This window comes from Hemiscyllium ocellatum, chromosome 5, assembly GCF_020745735.1.
Source record: "Hemiscyllium ocellatum isolate sHemOce1 chromosome 5, sHemOce1.pat.X.cur, whole genome shotgun sequence".
Taxonomy (NCBI): Eukaryota; Metazoa; Chordata; class Chondrichthyes; order Orectolobiformes; family Hemiscylliidae; genus Hemiscyllium; species Hemiscyllium ocellatum.
Window position 1 is genome coordinate 140,420,043 of NC_083405.1, and position 20,958 is coordinate 140,441,000.

The window sequence follows — 20,958 nt, forward strand, 5'->3', positions numbered from 1 at the left end:
CAGTCTGTAACTCCCTCCTGTATTTTTGTTATTCTATATATGATCGACCCAAACCCCTTGATTAGATTCCAGTCTGTAACTCCCTCCTGGGTATACAGTGTGTGGGTACAGTATGTGCGGGGACAGTGGGTATGTGCAGTGGGTTGGTTGCAGTCGGTGTGGGTACTGTGTGTGGGTGCAGTAGGTGTGGGTGCTGTGGATGTGGGTGCAGTGGTTGTGGATGCAGTGTGTGCCGTGAAGTGTGTATGGGTACAGTGTATGTGGGTGCAGTGGGTGTGGGTGCAGTGGGTGTGGGTGCAGTGGGTGTGGGTGTAGTGTGTGGGTGCAGTGGTTATGGGTGCAGTGGTGGTGGGCACAGTGGGTATGGGCGCATTGTGTGTGGGTGCAGTGGGCATTGGTGCAGTGGGTGCAGTGGTTATGGGTGCAGTGAGTGGGGGTGCAGTGGGTGCGCATTCAGTGGGTGGGAGTGCAGTGGGTGTGGGTGCAGTACGTGGGTACAGTAGTTGTGGGTACAGTGGGTGTGGGCGCAGTGGGTATGGGTATATTGGGTGCGTGTATACAGTGAGTGTGTGTACAGTGGGTGTGTGTACAGTGGGTGTGTGTACAATGGGTGCGTGTACAATGGGTGTGGGTACATTGGGTGTGTGTACAGTGTGTGTATGTGTACTGTGTGTGTACAGTGTGTGTGTGTATAGTGGGTGTGGGTGCAGTGAATGTGGGTACAGTGAGTGTGGGTACAGTGGGTGTGGGTGCAGTGGGTGTGGGTACAGTGGGTGTGGGTACAGTGGGTGTGGGTACAGTGGGTGTGTGTATACAATGGGTGTGGGTACAGTGGGTGTGGGTACATTGGGTGTGTGTATACAGTGGGTGTGTGTACATTAGGTGTGGGTGCAGTGGGTGTGTGTACATTGGGTATGGGTGCAGTGGGTGTGGGTACATTGGGTGTGGGTGCAGTGGGTGTGGGTGCAGTGAGTGTGGGTGCAGTGAGTGTGGGTGCAGTGGGTGTGGGTGCAGTGGGTGTGGGTACATTGGGTGTGGGTGGACTGTGTGTGTGGGTGAAGTTGGTTTGAGTGTTACTCACTGACACAGGTTGTATTGTCCTTGTCCAGCGCCAGTCCAACAGGGCACCCACAGAAGTGTCCTCCGTTTCCATTGGTGCAGAAATGGGAGCAGCGACCATTGTCAATCTTACACTCATCAATATCTGAGAACAATGACAGGAATATTAGGCCAACACTCTGGGAGACAGCCAGTATGGATCAGCAACTAGAGTGGACCAGCCTCAATACATGACACTCACTTGCTGACTCCCCAGAACCTGCACACCACCCACAAGACCCAAATAAGGATGCTATTATAATCCCTTTACACATTACAGGAATATTTCAAAAGTGACAAGTTTCTGAGACTGACAGAAATTATCAAAAAACAAAATATCACTTTAAAGGTCTCTACTTTTTTCCACCAGCTAACCAATAACAAAACGCCTGTCACTGAGCACCACATTTCTGGCAGATTTGCATGTTGATGAGGAATGACTCCCTGTTGCTCCCAGCTCTTAGGCCCCCTTACATCCTGCAGCCAAACTGAGTCTAAAACTCTAGGGGCCTCTCTATGTTGTTCCACTCAGACTGACTGTCCCAGAACAGATTTTCACCGGTAAGGTCAAAGTTGGTCCGTCTTTCTCCAAAAGATCCTTCCTTTTCGACAGAACATCCCCTCATGTGAGGCCGACATAAACACATCCAGCAAACTAGCAGCAGGAGTGGGCCATTCAGTCCCTCAAGCCTGATTCATTGGGTGGCACAGTGGCTCAGTGTGGATCAGGAACCTTACAGCATCAGGGACCCAGGTTCGATTCCAGCCTCAGGCGACTGTTTGTGTGGAGTTTGCACATTCACCCCGTGTCTGTGTGGGTTTCCTCCGGGTGCTCTGGTTTCCTCCCACAGTCCAAAGATGTGCGGGTCAGGTGAATTGGCCATGCTAAATTGCCCGTAGTGTTAGGTAAGGGGTAAATGTAGGGGTATGGGTGGGTTGTGCTTCGGCGGGTCAGTGTGGACTTGTTGGGCCGAAGGGCCTGTTTCCACACTGTAAGTAATCTAATCAGGTGGATTGGCTATGCTAAATTACCCATGGTATTAGGTGTGTTAAGCAGAGGTAATATAAGGTAGGGGAATGGGTCTGAGTGGGTATTCTTTGGAGGGTAGGTGTGGACTTGTTGGGCTGAAGGATCTGTTTCCACACTGTAAGGATTCTATTAAACACTGATGCATTTGTGTTTCAGAGAAAGTGATTCATATGATAAAAGTCGCTCGATCATTAATCCAGGGAGTCAGGGTTTGCAGTCTGCTCTGGTGGATGGCAAAATCTGAGATCAATAAAAATCTGGAATTAATATGATAGTGACCAGGGGATGTTACCAACTGACATAAAATACATCTGGTTCACTGATGCCTTTGGAGAGGGAAATCTCTCATCCTTACCTGGTCTGGCCTACATGTGACTCCAGACCCACAGCAACAAGGGTGACTCTTAACTGCCCTCTGGGCAATTAGGGATGGGCAATAAATGCTGGCCCTCATCCTGTGAATGAATGAAAAATAACTACTCCCAATAACCTCCGATTCCATGCCAAATAAGAGTCTACCTACTACAGTCTGAAAAATATATAGCGACCTTTAGCCCAGCGCGTCCTGAGGCAGATTTGCAGAGTGGCACAACCCTCCCAGAGACAATTTCTCATCTCTGGTAAAAGGCTGCTCCTTCCTTTTAAACAGAGCCTCTCCTGGTCTGAGACAACTTCAATCAAGTCATTCCTCACCCTCCCACACTCCAGTGGAAAGAAGTCCAGTCTGACTAATCTTTTCTCATAAGACAACCTGCTCATTCCGGACATCAATCTATAAACCTGTTCTGAACTGCCTCCAGTACATTTACATCCTTCCTTAAATTAGGAGACTAAAACACCACACACCACAACGACGTATCCTGATGTATTACATTCAATTAGTTTGGTAATAAAGAACAGCATTCCCATCACCTTCATGATAATGTGCTGTACGTGAGCTACATCCAGTACCTGCATGTTCATTACAGGAAGATAGTTGTGAATGTTGGAGCTCTAAACATCTTCAGTTGCTTCATCAATGACCTTCCCTCTGTCATGAGGTCAGAAGTGGGGATGGCTGCTGACGATTGTACAATGCTAGTACTATTTGCAACTCCTCAGAGATTGAAGCAGTCCATGTTCAAATGCAGCAAGATCTGGACAGTATCCAGGCTTGGGCTGACCAATGGTGAGTAACACCCCCGCCACGGAAATACCAGCCAATGACCATCACCAAACAGAGACAATCTAACTACCACTCCTTGACATTTAATGGTGTTACCATCATTGAAACCCCCCACTATCAACATCCGGCGGGGGGGGGGGGGTTATCATTGACCAAAAACTCAACATAAACAGAGTGGCTACAAGAGCAGGTCAGAGGCTGGGACTCCTGCAGCAAGTAACCCATCTCCTGACTCCCCAAAGCCTGACCAGCATCTACAAGGCACAGGTCAGGAGTGGGATGGAATACTCCCCACTTGCCTGGATGAGAACAGCCCCAACAACACTCAAGACATTTGACACCATCCAGGACAAAGCAGCCACTTGACTGGCACCACATCTACGAGCATCCTCTTTCCCCTCCACCCCCCCAACCCCCGACACTCAGTAGCAGCAGTGTGTACTGTCTACAAGATGAATGGCAGAAACTCACCAAAGATCCTCAGACAGCACCTTCCAAACTCACGACAACTTCCATCCCGAAGGACAAGGGCAGCAGATACTCGGGAACACCACCCCCTGCACGTTCCCCTTCCAGCCACTCCCCATCCTGACTTGGAGATATCTCACCGTTTCTTCACTGTCACTGGGTCAGAATCCTGGAATCCCTCCCTCAGGGCATCATGGGTCACCCTACAGCACATGGACTGCAGCGGTTCAAGATGGCAGCTCACCCCCACCTTCTCAAGGGGCAACTAGGGACGGGCAATAAATGCTGGGCTCAGCCAGTGATACCCACATCCCAGGAGTGAATGAATTTAGGTTCAGTATCCAATGGTGCAGAGAGGGTGGAGGCTGATCGGATCCGATTTCTGCAAAAAGGTCCTTCCAAGTTCACGGGCAGTGGGGGGGGGGGTGCTGGGGTGGGGGTAAATGTGTGGCTGACCTTATAACCCTCAACAAATCAGGGCAGAAGGTCCACCATTACAAAACTCGGGGGTGGGAGAGTTTAAACTAATGCAGCAGGGGGATGGGAATCTGAACTGTACTTCCAGTATACAGGAGGTTGTGGGTACTGAGGTCAGGGATAGGTTTACAAAGTCGCAAGAGGGCACCGGCAATCATGGTGTTGGTTTGAAATGTGTGTACTTCAATGCCAGGAACATCTGGAATAAAGTGGGTGAACTTGGAGCATGGGTTGGTACCTGGGATTTCAATATTGTGGCCATTTCAGAGACATGGATAGAGCAGGGATTGGATTGGTTATTACAGATTCTGGGATTTCGATGTTTCAGTAAGAACAGAGAAGATGATAAAAGAGGGGGCAGTGTGGCATTGTTAGTCAAGGACAGTATTATGGTGGCAGAAAGGACATTTGAGGACTCATCCACTGAGGTAATATGGGCTGAGGTTAGAAACAGGAAAGGAGAGAGGTCACCCTGTTGGGAGTTTTCTGTAGGCTTCCGAATTGTTCCAGGGATGTAGAGGAAAGGACAGCAAAGACGATTTGCAATAGGAGCGAGAGTAGCAGGGTAGTTGTTATGGGGGACTTTAACTTGCCCAAACTGGAATATTATAGTTCAAATAGTTTAGATGGGTCAGTTTTTGTTCAATGTGTACAGGAGGGTTTTCTGACTCAGTATGGAGACAGGCCAACAAGGGGTGATGCCATATTGGATTGGCTACTGAGGGATGTACCAGGCGAGGTGTTAGATTTGGAGGTAGGTGATAGTGACCACAGTTCAGCTATGTTGACAATAGTAATGGGCAGGGGTTGGTATATACCACAGTGAAAGAGGTACAACTGGGGTAAAGCCAATTATGATGCAATTCAGCACAATTTAGGATGCATAGAATGGGGAAGGAAACTGCAGGGGATGGGCACAACTGAAATGTGGAGCTTATACAAGGAACAGCTACTGCGGGTCCTTGATCGTAGATGCCTATCAGGCAGGGAGGTAGTTGTTGAGAGAGGGAGCCATGGTTTACTAAAAATGTTGAAGTTCTTATCAAGAGGAAGAAGGCAGCTTATGTGGGGAGGAGGCTGAAGGCTCAGTTAGGGGGCTTGAGAGTTATAAGTTGGCCAGAAAAGAACTAAAGAGAGGGCTAAGAAGAGCTAGGAGGGGACATGAGAAGTTGTTGGTGGATAGGATCAAAGAAAATCCTAAGGCCTTCTGTTGGTATATCAGGAATAAAAGAATGATTAGAGTAAGATGAGGGCAAATCAAAGACAGTAGTGGGAAGTTGTGTGTGGAATCTGAGGACATGGGGAAGGGCTTAATGAATACCTTTCATCAGTATTCACATTGGAAAGGGGCAGTGTTAGTGAGACTACGGAGATACAGGCGACTAGATTAGATGGGATTGAGGATGATAAAGAGGAGGTTTTGGAAGATCTGAAAATAGATAAGACCCCTGGGCTGGATGGGATTTATCCTCGGATTCTCTGGGAAGCCAGGGAGGAGATTGCAGAGCCTTTGGCTTTGATCTTTATGTCATCATTGTCGACAGGAGTAGTGCCAGAAGACAGGAGGATAGCAAATGTTCCCTTGTTCAAGAAGGGTGTAGGGTCAACCCTGGAAATTATAAGTCAGTGAGCCTTACTCCGGTCGTGGGTAAGGTGTTGGAAAAGGTAATAAGAGATAGGATTTATAATCATCTGGAAAGGAATAACTTGATTAGGGACAGTAAAAAATGAGGTCTGCAGATGCTGGAGATCACAGCTGCAAATGTGTTGCTGGTCAAAGCACAGCAGGCCAGGCAGCATCTCAGGAATAGAGAATTCTGACGTTCTGATTAGGGACAGTCAACACGGTTTTGTGAAGGGCAGGTCATGCCTCACTAACCTTTTTGAATTCTTCGAGAAGGTGACAAAACAGATGGATGAAGGTAAAGCAATTAATGTGGTGTATATGGATTTTAAGGCATATGATAAGGTTCCGCATGATACGCTATTGAACAAATAAGGAGTTTCAGGATTGAAGGTGATTTAGTGGTTTGGATCAGAAATTGGCTAGCTAAAGGAAGACAGAAGGTGGTGGTTGAAGAGAAATGTTCAATCTGGAGCTCAGTTACCAGTGGTGTCCCACAAGGATCTGTTTTGGTGCCACTGATGTTTGTCATTTTTATAAATGATCTGGAGGTGGGCATGGAAGGATAGGTTAGTAAATCTGCGGATGACACTAAGGTAGCCAAAGTTGTGGATAGTGTTGATGGATGTTGTTGGTTATAGAGGGACATCGATAAGATGCAGAGCTGGGCTGAGAAGTGGCAAATGGAGTTTAATGCAGAAAGATGTGAGGTAGTTCACCTCGGAAGAAGTAACAGGAATACAGAATACTGGACTAATGGTAAAATTCTTGGCAGTGTAGATGAATAGTGAGATCTCCTTGTTCAGGTGCATACATTTCTGAAAGTTGCCATCCAAGTTGATAGGGTTGTTAAGAAGATGTATGGTGTGTTGGTATTTATTGGTAGGGGATTGAGTTTCGGAGCCACAAGGTCATGCTTCAGCTGTACAAGACTCTGGTAAGGCCGCACCTGGAGTATTGTGTACAGTTCTGGTCACCATGTTATAGGAAGGATGTGGGAGCTTTGGAAAGGGTTCAGAGGAGATTTACTAGGATGTTGCCTGGTATGGAAGGAAGGTCTTACGTGGAAAGACTGAGCGAACTGAGGCTGTTTTTGTTGGAGAGAAGATTGAGAGGTGACTAAATTGAGACGTATAAGATAATTAGAGGGTTAGATAGGGTGGACAGTGAGAACCTTTTTCCTCGAATGGTGAAGACTTACACAAGGGGACATAGCTTTGAATTGAGGGGTGATAGATATAGGACAGATGTCAGAGGTAGTTTCTTTACTCAGAATAGTAGGGGCATAGAGTGCTATGCTTGCAACAGTAGTAGACTCGCCAACTTTAAGGGCATTCAAATGGGCATTGATATACATGTGGACAATAATGGAATAGTGTAGGTTAGATGGGCATCAGATTAATTTCGCAGGTCAGCACAACATTGAGGGCTGAAGGGCCTGTACTGCGCCGTAATGTTGTGTGTTTTAAAAGCATTGTAAGAGTCGCACTTACCAACACACTGCTTCATATCAACATGCAATTGGTAACCATAGGAACAGGAGCAGGTATAGGACCCATTGGTATTTGTACAGATTTGACTACAACCTGCATTCTCATTGACACACTCATCGAAATCTGGAAAACAGAATAAACTGCTGAAACATAGAAAGCTGAGTAGAATCGCTGATAACAATGCATCCCTCCCCTGAGCTCGATGGTACATCCCTCCCCGAAGCGCTCAATGGTACATCTCCCTCCTTCCCCGATGAGCTCAATGGTACATCCCTCCCTGATGAGCTCAATGGTACATCTCCCTCCTCCGCTGATGAGCTCGACGGTACATCCCTCCCCGAAGCGCTCAATGGTACATCTCCCTCCTCCCCGATGAGCTCAATGGTACATCCCTCCCCAATGAGACCATTCCATTCTGTGCTCACTTTGAACAGAAGCTGGGTGAAATGATGTCACCTGCCCCAACAGCCCCAGGTACCCTGGACCCACAGTCACTGCTGCAGGGATCAGATCGGCCTTCCTGAGGGTGAACCCACAGAGAGGGACAGGCTCAGACGGAGACCCTGGCCGTACACTCGGGTCCTGCATGGACCAGCCGGTGGGAGTAGTCACTGCCATCTTTAACCTCTTCCTCCTCTGACCTGACGTTCCCACCTGCTTCAAGGAGACCCAATTATACCAGTGCCAAAGTAAAACCTGGCAATGTGTCCCGATGCCTCCCGCCCAGTGGCTCTGACACCCATCATTATGAAATGCTTTGAGAGAAGTCTTGAGGCGATCCTAGCAGTGAGTGATGGTTGCAGCAGCGAAGGGTGGGTTCAGGCCCAGTAGGAGAGACGGGGGCAGCAGCAGGGGCTGTATCAGCAAGGTGGGCCCCGTGCAGACTTGTGGTGGCAGTGGAGTTGAGTTTGAGCCAGTGTGGTACCTGGTGGTAATAGTGGCATCTCCATTGGCAAGGTTCATCGAGGCCATACAGGGGGTCGTGGAGGTGAGATGGTACCGAGGAGTACAAAAGACAAAAAGTGCCATCTCACCCTCCTCCAGTGGGCCACAGTATCACAGATACAATCTTCAACCAATTTGATTCACTCCTCCTGACATCAAGAAATGGCTGGAGGCACTGGATACTGCACAGGCTACGGACCCTGACAACATTCTAGCAACAGCACTGAAGACTTGTGTTTCAGAACCTGCCTCTCCCCTAGCCAAGCTGTTCCAGTACAATTACTACACCGGCATCTACCCGACAATGTAGAAAATTGCCCAAGTATGTCCTGCACATAAAAAGCAGGAGACATCCAAGCTACTCTCGATCCTCAGTAAAGTGATGGACGGTGTCAGTAACAGAGCTACCAAGCAGCACCTGCTCAGCAATAACCTGCTCAGTGACGCCCAGTTTGGGTTCCCCCAGGGTCACTCAGCTCCTGACCTCATTCCAGCCTTGGGTCAAACATGGACAAAAGAGCTGGATTCCAGAGGGGAGGGGAGAGGGACAGCCCTTGACACCGAATCTGCATTCGGTTCAAAGAGGCAGCTCACCACCCCCTTCTCAACAGCAATAACTGTTGGCCCAGGAGGTAACACCCAGGAGTGAATAAAAAAAAACTTGCCTTTATTAGTCGAGGCCTACATTACAAAAGCAGGGAAGTTATGTTAAAATTGTACCTTTGGTTAGGTCACAATTGGCATACTGCAAGGAGAGGTGATGGCCTAATGGTATTATCGTTAGACTATTAATCCAGAGACCCAGGTAATGTTCTGGGCATCTGGGTTTCAATCCTGCCACAGCAGTTAGGCCACTTTTGGAATACTGCATTTAATTCCAGTCTCCCAGCTATAGGAAGGATGTTGCTAAACTTGAAAGGGTTCAGAAAAGATTTACAGGATGGTGCCAGGGTTGGAGGATTTGAGCATTAGAGAGAGGCTAAATAGGCTGGGGCTGTTTTCCCTGGAGTGTCAGAGGCTAAGAGGTGACCTTATAGAGGTTTATAAAATCATGGGGGCCATGGATAGGATAAATAGACAAAGTCTTTTCTCTGGGGTCGGGGAGTCCAGAACTAGAGGACATAGGTTTAGGGTGAGAGGGGAAAGATATAAAAGAGATCTATGAGGCAACTTCTTCACGCAGAGGGTGGTACGTGTATGGAATGAGCTGCCAGAGGATGTGGTGGAGGCTGGTACAATTACAACATTTAAAAGGCATCTCAATGGGTATATGAATTGGAAGGGTTTGGAGGGATATGGGTCAAATGCTGGTAAGTTGGATTAGATTGGGTTGGGATATCTGGTCAGCATGGACAAATTGGACCAAAGGGTCTGTTTCCACGTTGTATATTTGTATGACTTGATGACTACTGTTTTACTGCAGTTTAACTCTATTGTTTTACTGTAGTTTACCTGCGCAAGTCTTGCTGTCCTCGGTCAGTGTGTAACCTTTGTTACATTGGCACTTGAAGCTGCCTGCTTCATTGACACATACCTGCTGGCACTGCCCATTACTGACGGAGCACTCATCGATGTCTGTAAAATTACAACCAAGAACAATCAGGGAGAAGGGTTGGGAGCAAGCATCAGGACTCATACTGGGTGTAAAAACCTCCTAATTCTGGCACTTGATTGGCAACTCAGAGAAAGACCACAAGGCCAAACTGAGAAACACATCAGTGTGGTCACTCCCAGGACAGGGACAGATACATAGTAAAGCTTCCCATAAACACCCTCAAACAAGGACAGCAGGGGTTAGATAGAGAGTAAAGCTCCCTCTACACTGTCCCCAATTAAACACTCCCAGGACAGGGACAGCACGGGGTTAGATACAGAGTAAAGCTCCCTCTACACTGTCCCCGATTAAACATTTCCAGGACAGGGACAACACGGGTTTAGATACAGAGTAAAGCTCCCTCTACACTGTCCCCCATCAAACACTCCCAGGACAGGGACAGCATGGGGTTAGATACAGAGTAAAGCTCCCTCTAAACTGTCCCTCATCAAACCCTCCCAGGACAGGGACAGCATGGAGTTAGATACAAAGTAAAACTTCCTCTACACTGTCCCAAAATCCCTGACTTGTGAGGCTATGTGGTTGAGTGTTGGGAGCATATGTGTGACAGCGATCATATGTGGGAAACAAAAATAGGAAACAGGTCAGAAAAATAGGTCAGGTGAATTGGCCATGCGACATTTCCCTGCGGTAAGGTGCATTAGTCAGAGGGAAATGGGTCTGGGTGGGTTACTCTTCGGAGGGTCAGCATGGGCTTGTTGGGCTGAAGGGCCTGGAGGGAATCTAACCTAATCTAATCTCAGCAGGTCTGGTAGCACCTATGGAGAGAAATCAGAGGTCTGGGGAAGAGTCGCTCAATCTGAAATGTTAACTCGATTTCTCTCCCATCTGCGTGAGAATATGCTTGTGTGTGTGTCTGTCTGTGCAGGTGGGTATGAGTGTGTGTGTGTGTGTGTGTGTGTGAGAGAGAGAGAGAGAGAGAGAGGGGCTGAACAGGCTGGGGCTGTTTTCCCTGAAGCGTTGGAGGCTGAGGGGTGACCTTATAGAGGTTTACAAAATTATGGGGGGCATGGATAGGATAAATAGACAAAGTCTTTTCCCTGGGATTGGGGAGTACAGAATTATAGGGCATAGGTTTAGGGTGAGAGGGGAAAGATATAAAAGGGATCTAAGGGGCAACATTTTCACACAGAGGGTGAGAGGGTGGTACGTGTATGGAATGAGCTGTCAGAGGCAGTGGTGGAGGCTGGTACAATTGCAACATTTAAGAGGCATTTGGATGGGTATATGAATAGGAAGGGTTTGGAGGGATATGGGCCGGCTGCTGGCAGGTGGGACTAGATTGGGTTGGGATATCTGGTCAGGGTGGACAGGTTGGACCGAAGGGTCTGTTCCCATGCTGTACATCTCTATGACTCTATGACTTTATGTATCTGTCTTTCTGTGTGTCCCCATCTGTGGGTAGGTTTTGTGTGTGTGTGTGTGTGTGTGTGTGTGTGTGTGTGTGTGTGTATTGGACTGTCCCGGTGACTGTGGGCAATGTGAAGTGCTGGTGAGTTGGGAGCAGCGCTCACCGAAGCAGGAGAAACCGTCTCCGTTGAATCCCTGGTAGCACTGGCAGAAATAGGAGCCAATGATGTTCCCACATCGGGCATTGGTGTCACAGCCATGTTGTCCTGAGGCACACTCATTGTCATCTACAGGAACAACAGAGTGTCATTATAACAACAGCATTCAGCCTGCTATTCCTGTGCTAGTTCAGATAGATCGAGTGTCTGTGCAGCTGTGAATAGAAAGTCCAACATCCAAAACTCAGGATTGGAAAAAAATCAAGAGAGAAGTATCATCAGGAATTAATGATCAGTACACCCTCCACCCACTCACCTAGACCGAGGAAGACATGGCGGGGGTGGGGATTGAAATGTTCAGACTGTACACCAGAGACCTCAGCCACTCCCAGGTAGACAGCAATGGGTCTTGGGACAGTAAAGACATCGAAGGATATGGAACATGGCACCATTATCGAGAACGGAGGACAAGGGTCCACAGGCTGAATGATCTACTTTTGCTCTGCTGTATAAACACACTGGCATACTTAAACTACTGGACTTATGCCTCACTACACACTTTACATTCAACAATCAGATATACGAACAAATCAACGGAACACCCATGGGATCACCAATCTCGGGACTCATAGCAGAGGCAGTTATGCAAAGGTTAGAACAAACAGCCCTACCACAAATTCAACCCAAACTCTGGGTCAGATATGTCGATGACACTTTCGTAATCATCAAAAACACGGAAATAGAAAAAACACACCGGATCATCAACGCCACACTCACAGGCGTCCGATTTACGAGAGAAGTAGAAAAGGATAGCCAACTCCCATTCCTAGACGTGATAGTACAGAGAACACCGAACGGAGAATTCACCACAAGGGTACACAAGAAAACAACACACACAGACCAAGTCCTAAACTATGAATGTAACCACCCCAACACACACAAACGAAGCTGCATCAGGACACTATTCAAAAGAGCTACAACACACTGCAGTACACCAGAACTGCGAAAAGAGGAAGAGGAACACCTATACAAGGTATTCGCCAAAAACGGATACCCGCGCAACTTTATCAACAGATGCCTAAGAGATAGACCACGGAACGAGGACATGCCACAACCAAAAGGACTAGCCACACTACCATACATCAGGAGCGTTTCAGAACTGACAGCCAGACTACTGCGACCCCTAGGACTCATAACGGCACACAAACCAACAGCCACGCTCAGACAACAACTTACTAGAACAAAGGAGCCAATACCCAACATGAGCAAAACTAATGTAGTTTATAAAATACCATGCAAGGACTGCACAAAACACTATATAGGACAAACAGGAAGACAGCTAACAATCCGCATACATGAACACCAACTAGCCACGAAACGACACGACCAGCTATCCCTAGCAGCCACACACTCAGACAACAAGCAACATGAATTCAACTGAGAAAACACTACTACCATAGGGCAAGCCAGACAGAGAACAGCCAGGGAATTTCTAGAGGCATGGCATTCGTCCACAAACTCCATCAACAGACACATCGACCTGGACCCAATATACCAATCACTACAGCGGACAGCTGAAACTGACACCCGGAAGCGGCAAGGACAGACCACTATAAATGCCGGAAGAAACATCAAAGAAGCGCTTCGCAGGAGGCTCCAGAGCACTGATGATGTCTCCTAGCCAGGGGACGAAACGTTTGCAACCAAAACTTCCAGCTCGGCAAACAGAACCACTACTACACCCCAGTTGTCCCTCTGTCCATGTGTTTTATTCTCCATGTTTATGTTGATTTGTCTGTGTGGGGGACTTTATAAGGGGTTTAGAGCTTTAGGAAGAGGATGGTTAGCTCAGCTGGTCTATAATACAGGGTGAAGCTAACAAGGTAGGTGCAATTCCTGCACTAGCTGAGGTTACTGTGAAGGACTCTCCTTCTCAACCTCTCTCCTCACCCAAGATGTGGTTACCATCAGGTTAATCCATTGCCAGTTATTCCACTTTAAGCAACCCTATGGTCCTGTGGACCTTGGCAATATTACTTAAGAGTTTTAATTTGTCGCGTTTGCTTAATTTACTTTAATTAAGGGCAGGCGATGGCCTAGTGGTGTTATCGCTGGACTGTTAGTCCAGAGACGCAGGGAATGTTCTGGGGACCTGGGTTTGAAGCCTGCCATGGTAGATGGTGGAGTTTGAATTCAACAAAAATCTGGAATTAAGAATCACATGAATCCATGTTAGGAAACCCCATCTGGGTCACTAGTGTCCTTTAGGGAAGGAAACTGCCATCCTTACTTGGTCTGGCCTCCATGGGACTCCAGACCCACAGCAATGTGGCTCTGGATAACTGTCTCTAGGCAATCAATGCTGCCTCGCCACTGACACTCTCATCCTGTGAATGAGTAAAAATAAATTGTTTGGAATCTAATGACCTGTGATTGACAATGAGTTTGTGTTAGGTACAGAAACATGGCCCAGAATATTTGAAGTCAGGCTGTCTGGGGACTGTTTTTCTTTTAAATAATAAATTCCGCGACAGCTCTGGGGACAGCAGGGCCTGTTTCCCGATGTGATGCTCCAGTGAGGGGTAATATATATTCCTGTGTTGAGGAGCTCCTGGGCTGACACTGTTTTGTCAGGAGTCATGCTTGTTTTCTCCCTCGAGTTACAAACCTTCACAGTAGCTCCCATTGCCACGGAATCCAGGCTGACAGCTGCAACGGTAACCCCCCGGAACATTTTCACACACAGCGTGTCCTTCACAAACTGGAGGAACGTGCTCACACTCATTAACATCTGGAGGTGAGAGGGTGAGAGACAGGATGTCACCATAACCGTCAGGATAGGCAAGGGGTCAGTCAGGAGCAGCCCAAGTGTGAAACCCTGAAACAGGAGACCAGGGGCTGGGTCCAGGCAGGAGAATGGCACTTGGAGAGAGCCACTGTACACACGATGGGCTGAAGGGTCTTTGCATTCTGATGACTGAGGTACTTTTCTGGGGCCTCAGGAAATTTGTGTGTGTGCACCTTTACACACCCGTCCCCAAGCGTGACAGTACCCAGGACCTACCTTTTCACATGAGACTTTAGTTCACAGGGACCTTGGGACTGGTGATGGAGCCTCTGAGAGGGGTGAGCTCACAAGAAGGTCCATCAGAGTTCGCCAATTCACCAACACAGTCCCCAACACCATCCAGAGACCAGAAACCCTCCCCTCACTCTCCCCAACATCACCAACCCCCATTGTCATCACCATTAATAACCCCCACCCCGTCACCCCTTCACCCAGTCACCCACACCCCCACCCCTTCACCCACCCACATCCCCACCCCTTCACTCACCCACCCACATCCCCACCCCTTCACCCCACCACCCACACCCCCACCCCTTCACTCACCACTCACACACCCACCCCTTCACTCACCACTCACACACCCACCCCTTCACCCATCCACCCACATCCCCACCCCTTCACTCACCCACCCACATCCCCACCCCTTCACCCACCCACCCACCCACATCCCCACCCCTTCACCCACCCACCCACCCACATCCCCACCCCTTCACCCCACCACCCACACCCCCACCCCTTCACTCACCATTCACACACACACCCCTTCACCCATCCACCCACATCCCCACCTATTCACCCACAACCCACATCCCCACCCCTTCACCCACCCACATCCCCACCCCCTTCTCCCACCCACCTACCCACATCCCCACCCCTTCACTCACCCACCCACATCCCCACCCCTTCACCCACCCACCCACATCCCCACCCCTTCACCCCACTACCCACACCCCCACCCCTTCACTCACCACCCACACACCTACCCCTTCACCCACAACCCACATCCCCACCCCTTCACCCACCCACATCCTCACCCCCTTCTCCCACCCACCTACCCACATCCCCACCCCTTCACCCACCCACCCACACCCCCACCCTTCACCCACCCACCCACATCCCCACCCCTTCACCCACCCACCCACATCCCCACCCCTTCACCCATCCACCCACATCCCCACCCATCCACCCACATCCCCACCCCTTCACCCACCCACCCACATTCCCACCTCTTCACCCCCACCCACATCCCCACCCCTTCATCCACCCACCCACATCCCTACCTCTTCACCCCCACCCACATCACCACCCCCACCTCTTCACCCCCACCCACATCCCCACCCCTTCACCCACCCACCCACATCCCTACCTCTTCACCCCCACCCACATCACCACCCCCACCTCTTCACCCCCACCCACATCCCCACCCCTTCACCCACCCACCCACATCCCTACCTCTTCACCCCCACCCACATCCCCACCCCTTCACCCACCCACCCACATCCCTACCTCTTCACCCCCACCCACATCACCACCCCCACCTCTTCACTCCGCCACCCACAACCCCCTTCACTCACCTACCCCCAACCCTTCACCCCGCCACCTACATCCCCACATCTTCACCCCCCACCCACACCCCCACCCCTTCACTCCCAATTACATTCCCAACCCTTGACCCTACCACCCTCATTTCCACCCCCCCCCCTCATTTTCCCACCCACATCCCCACCTCTTCACCCACCAATGTACCCCTTCTTCAGGATTGGGTGTGGGTGTAAGGGAAACTGCAGATAAATGGGGTGAAGGGGGATGTTTGCGGAGAGGGTGGTTGGGCTGGAAGGAAAGGTCAGTCAGAGCAATGGATGGAAGGGGGAGGGGCTGGGAAGGGGGAGAGGATGGGAAGGGTACCGGACTCCCAGTCACCACCCATTATAATTCCCCTTCCCACTGCCTTTCCAACGTGACCATCCTTGGCCTCCTCCATTGCCACAATGAACCAAACTGCAAATTGGAGGAACAACATCTCATCTACAGCCCGGAGAACTTAACACTGAGTTCCCTATTTTCAAATAACCTCCATTCCCATCCCCTGACTCCCTCCACAAGCCTTCCCCCTCTTTTCCATTCCTCTGCCTGACCCTTCCTTCCAGCCAGAAATCAGATTCATTCCCCACCTCGACCAACCAGGCTTCACCCCCTATCTGTGTCCACCTGGCCCTACCTCTCCACCCACCACCCCTATACCCTCCCTTAGCCTGCAGCTCCCCTTACATCCACCCCAAGTCCTGAAGAAGGGTTACACCCGAAATGTTGACTTCTCCCCTCCTGATGATGCCTGGCTTGCTGTGTCCTCCCAGCCTCCTGTCTGTTGACCTATCTACACTAGCACCATTTTCCAGCACTTGCTCTATGGCCTGGAATGCTGTGACATTCCAAATGCTCCTCCAGGAGAGGCCAATGGTCCAGTGGTACTATCATGGGGCTGCAAATACAGAGACTCAGCTCATGTACTCAGGGCCTGGGTTTGAATTCCCAACATGGCAGATGGTGGAATTTCAATTCATTAAAAAGAAATTAGAAATTAGGAGTCTCATGGTGACGATGAGTCGATTGTCACTTGTTCGAAAAACCCATCTGGTTCACCAAAGGAACAGGAGGGGGCCATTTGGCCCCTTGAGCCTGTTAGACAGGAACAGGAGGAAGCCATTCAGCCCATCAAGCCTGTTAGACAGGAACAGGAGGCCATTCAGCCCCTTGAGCTTGGGTTAAGACAGGAAGAGGAGGAAGCCATTCAGCCCATCTAGTCTGTTAGACAGGAACAGGAGGAGGCCATTCAGCCCTTGAGCCTGTTAGACAGGAACAGAAGGAAGCCATTCAGCCCATTGAGCCTGTTAGTTAGGAATAGGAGGCCATTCAGTCCCTTGAGCTTGGGTTCAGACAGGAAGAGGAGGAGGCCGCTCAGCAAGGGTGAGTTGCTGTGTCTGCTGTTTGCTCTTACCCACACAGTCTCCTCCTTGCTGCTTGAAGCCAGCTTGACAGATACAGCTGTAGCTTCCCACCGTGTTGATGCACTGATTCCCCTTCTCTCGATGACACTGCCCTTCAAACGTACATTCATCCACATCTACACGGTGGGGGGAGGGGGGGTGAGAATGAGAGATAAGGCTACTGTTAGAAAACTTTCGAACTGCTTCCCTTTAAACTTACAGGAAATATCCAAAAATGGAAAAGATTTTTAAAAATATTTTCAGTTTTGGGGCAGTTCTGCAGAAGCCCTTGGATGAAAATGGATATGTAAAGCAGTTCACCTGAGCAGGATAGAGGGTAATAAAACTGACCACCTTATAGTAAGTTCAGTGACAGACCATGACCAGAGTTGTTTGGATAAAACCCTGAAGAGAGTAACTGAGGCTGAGACCATTTAAACTCAAGTGTATGAAAGCTCCAGGAAAAATTGAGTTCAGATTTTCCAGACTGTGAGCTGAACATAACTTCAACTCATCAAGTTATTTAGAGAAAGAGATTTTCTGTAGTGTGAGAACTGTACAGCGTTCAGTACCGGTTTACTGTTGAAGCACATTTTTATAGACCGAAAGAAAGTAAGTTTTGGATTCTATTAGTTTCAAGTGTGTTTTAATTGTGAACGGCAATCATATGCAAATAATTGGTCTATTCTTAATTTCTTTCTGTTAAAATTTAAATGTATTGCTCGCCAAAATCTGCAACATTGCATGCTTATGTTCTAGTGAGACACCACCACATTAAAACCAAAATAAGATCTGATTGAATCCTTAAGGGGGAGGGTGTACAGCCAGAAGTTGTGGTGCACATTGGCACCAACGACATAGGTAGGAAGAGGGGTGGGGAGGTCATTCAGGAGCTCAGGGAGTTAGGCTGGAAGCTAAAAGCTAGGACAGACAGAGTCGTCATCTCTGGGTTGTTGCCAGTGCCACGTGACAGTGAGGCAAGGAATAGGGAGAGAGTGCAGTTGAACACGTGGCTGCAAGGATGGTGTAGGAGAGAGGGCTTCAGGTATTTGGACAATTGGACAGCATTCTGGGGAAGGTGGGACCTGTACAAACAGGACGGGTTGCACCTGAACCAGAAGGGCACCAATGTCCTGGGAGATAGGTTTGCTAGCACTCTTCAGGGGGGTTTAAACTAATTTGGCAGGGGGATGGGATCCGGACTTTAGTCCAGTAAGTAGGTTAGCTGTTTTTCAGGATGTCCAAGAATGTAGGGAGGCTGTGGAGAAGGTAGCACTGACAGGGAATACTTGTGGACAAGAGATGGGCTAAAGTGTGTATACTTCAATGCAAGGAGTATCAGAAATAAGGTGGGTGAACTTAAGGCGTGGATCGGTACTTGGGACAACGATGTTGTGGCCATCACGGAAACGTGGATAGATGAGGGACAGGAATGGTTGTTGGAGGTTCCTGGTTACAGATGTTTCAGTAAGATTAGGGGGTGTGGTAAAAAAGGAGGGGGGGGGTGTTGGCGTTGCTAATTAGAAATGGTATAACAGCTGCAGAAATGCAGTTCGAGGGGGATCTGCCTTTGGAGGTAGGATGGGCTGAAGTCAGAAATAGGAAAGGTGCAGTCACCTTGTTGGGTGTTTACTATAGGCCCCCCAATAGCAGCAGGGATGTGGAGGAACAGATTGGGAAACAGATTTTGGAAAGGTGCAGAAGCCACAGGGTCGTAGTCATGGGCGACTTCAACTTCCCAAATATTGATTGGAAGCTCGTTAGATCAAGTAGATTGGATGGGGCGGTGTTTGTGCAGTGTGTTCAGGAAGCTTTTCTAACTCAGTATGTAGATTGTCCGACCAGAGGGGAGGCCATATTGGATTTGGTACTCGGTAATGAACCGGGACAAGTGATGGGCTTGTTAGTGGGTGAGCATTTTGGTGATGGTGACCACAATTCTGTGACTTGCACCTTGGTTGTGGAGAGAGATAGGTGCGCACAGCAGGGTAGATTCTACCATTGGGGGAAGGGTAAATACGATGTTGCAAGATCTGAGGAGCATAAGTTGGAAGCATAGGCTGTCAGGGAAGGATGTCATTGAAATGTGGAACTTTTTCAAGGAACAGATGCGACGTGTCCTTGATATGTATGTACCTGTCAGGCAGGAAAGAGATGGTCGTGCGAGGGAACCTTGGTTGACAAGGGAGGTTGAATGTCTATCTCAGCCTGCTTGGCTCTCTCTCTCTTATTCCTGATGAAGGGCTTATGCTCGAAACGTCGAATTCTCTATTCCTGAGATGCTGCCTAACCTGCTGTGCTTTGACCAGCAACACATTTGCAGCTGTGATCTCCAGCATCTGCAGACCTCATTTTTTACAGGTTGAATGTCTAGTAAAGAGGAAGAAGGAGGCTTACATAAGGTTGAGGAAACAAGGTTCAGACAGAGTGTTGGAGGGATACAGTATATCCAGGAGGGAGCTGAAGAAAGGGATTAGGAGAGCTAAGAGTGGGCATGAAAAATCTTTGGAAGGTAGAATCAAGGATAACCCCAAGGCCTTTTATGCGTATGTGAGAAACATGAGAATGACGAGAACGAGGGTAGGTCTGATCAAGGACAGTAGTGGGAGATTGTGTATTGAGTCAGAAGAGATAGAAGAGGTCTCGAATGAGTACTTTTCTTCAGTATTTACAAATGAGAGGGACTGTATTGTTGAAGAGGAGAGTATGAAACGGACTGGTAAGCTAGAGGAGATACTTGTTAGGAAGGAAGATGTGTTGGGCATTTTGAAAAACTTGAGGATAGACAAGTCCCCCGGGCCTGGCGGGATATATCCTAGGATTATGTGGGAAGCAAGAGAGGAAATTGCAGAGCCGTTGGCAATGAGTGGCAGAGTCAGAATAATTGGTGGCCTTTAAGCGGCAATTGGATAGGTACATGGATAGATGCTTAAGCTAGGACAAATGGTCGGCACAACATCGTGGGCCGAAGGGCCTGTTCTGTGCTGTATTGCTCTATGTTCTAAGGTAATTCCAGGGGCTTGAGAGAGGAACTGATTAAAATTGACTAAAAGCTGAGCCTAGTGGGGAAGACAGTACAGCAACAATGGCAGGAGTTTCTGGGTGTAGTTGAGGACACTGTACAGAGGTACATCCCAAAGAAAAGAAAGATTATCTGGGGGAGGGGGGGGAATTAGACAGCCATGGCTGACAAAGGAAGTCAGGAAATGTATCACAGAAAAAGAGAGATCCTATAAAGTGGCCAAGAGCAGTGGGAAATCAGAAGATTGGGAAGGCTACAAAAACAAACAGAGGATAACAAAGAGAGAAATAAGGAAGGAGAGGATCAAATATGAAGGTAGGCTAGCCAGTAATATTAGAAATTATAGTAAAAGTTTCTTTCAATACATAAGAAACAAATGAGAAGCAGCAGTAGAAATTGGGCTGCTCTAAATTGATGCAGGAAGGCTAGGGATGGGAGATAAGGGAATAGCTGAAGAACTTCATAAGTACTTTGCGTCAGTCTTCACAGTGGAAGACATGAGTAATAGCCCAACAATTAAGGACGGTCAGGGGGCAGAGTTGAGTATGGTAGCCATTACAAAAGAGAAAGTGCTAGAAAAGCTAAAAGTTCTAAAAATGAATAAATCTCCAGGTCCTGACTCATAGAGTTCTGAGGAAAGTGGCTGAGGAAATAGCGGAGGCACTGACTGTAATCTTTCAA

General features: G+C 48.6%; 1 protein-coding gene across 3 annotated transcripts in view; it reads right to left on the reverse strand.

The window, feature by feature from the left end:
- LOC132815906 (multiple epidermal growth factor-like domains protein 6) overlaps positions 1 to 20,958 on the reverse strand; it is an 87,893-nt gene that overhangs the window by 47,460 nt on the left and 19,475 nt on the right. For 2 of the 3 annotated variants that reach the window (XM_060825281.1, XM_060825280.1), the window contains exons 4-9: positions 17,267 to 17,392; positions 14,092 to 14,214; positions 11,430 to 11,552; positions 9,753 to 9,875; positions 7,356 to 7,478; positions 1,082 to 1,204 (exon numbers count right to left, since the gene is read on the reverse strand). In XM_060825281.1, coding sequence (XP_060681264.1) covers positions 1,082 to 1,204; positions 7,356 to 7,478; positions 9,753 to 9,875; positions 11,430 to 11,552; positions 14,092 to 14,214; positions 17,267 to 17,392 — 741 coding nt within the window. The remainder of the gene's footprint in view (positions 1 to 1,081; positions 1,205 to 7,355; positions 7,479 to 9,752; positions 9,876 to 11,429; positions 11,553 to 14,091; positions 14,215 to 17,266; positions 17,393 to 20,958) is intronic. The other variant, XM_060825283.1, reaches the window with a different exon arrangement.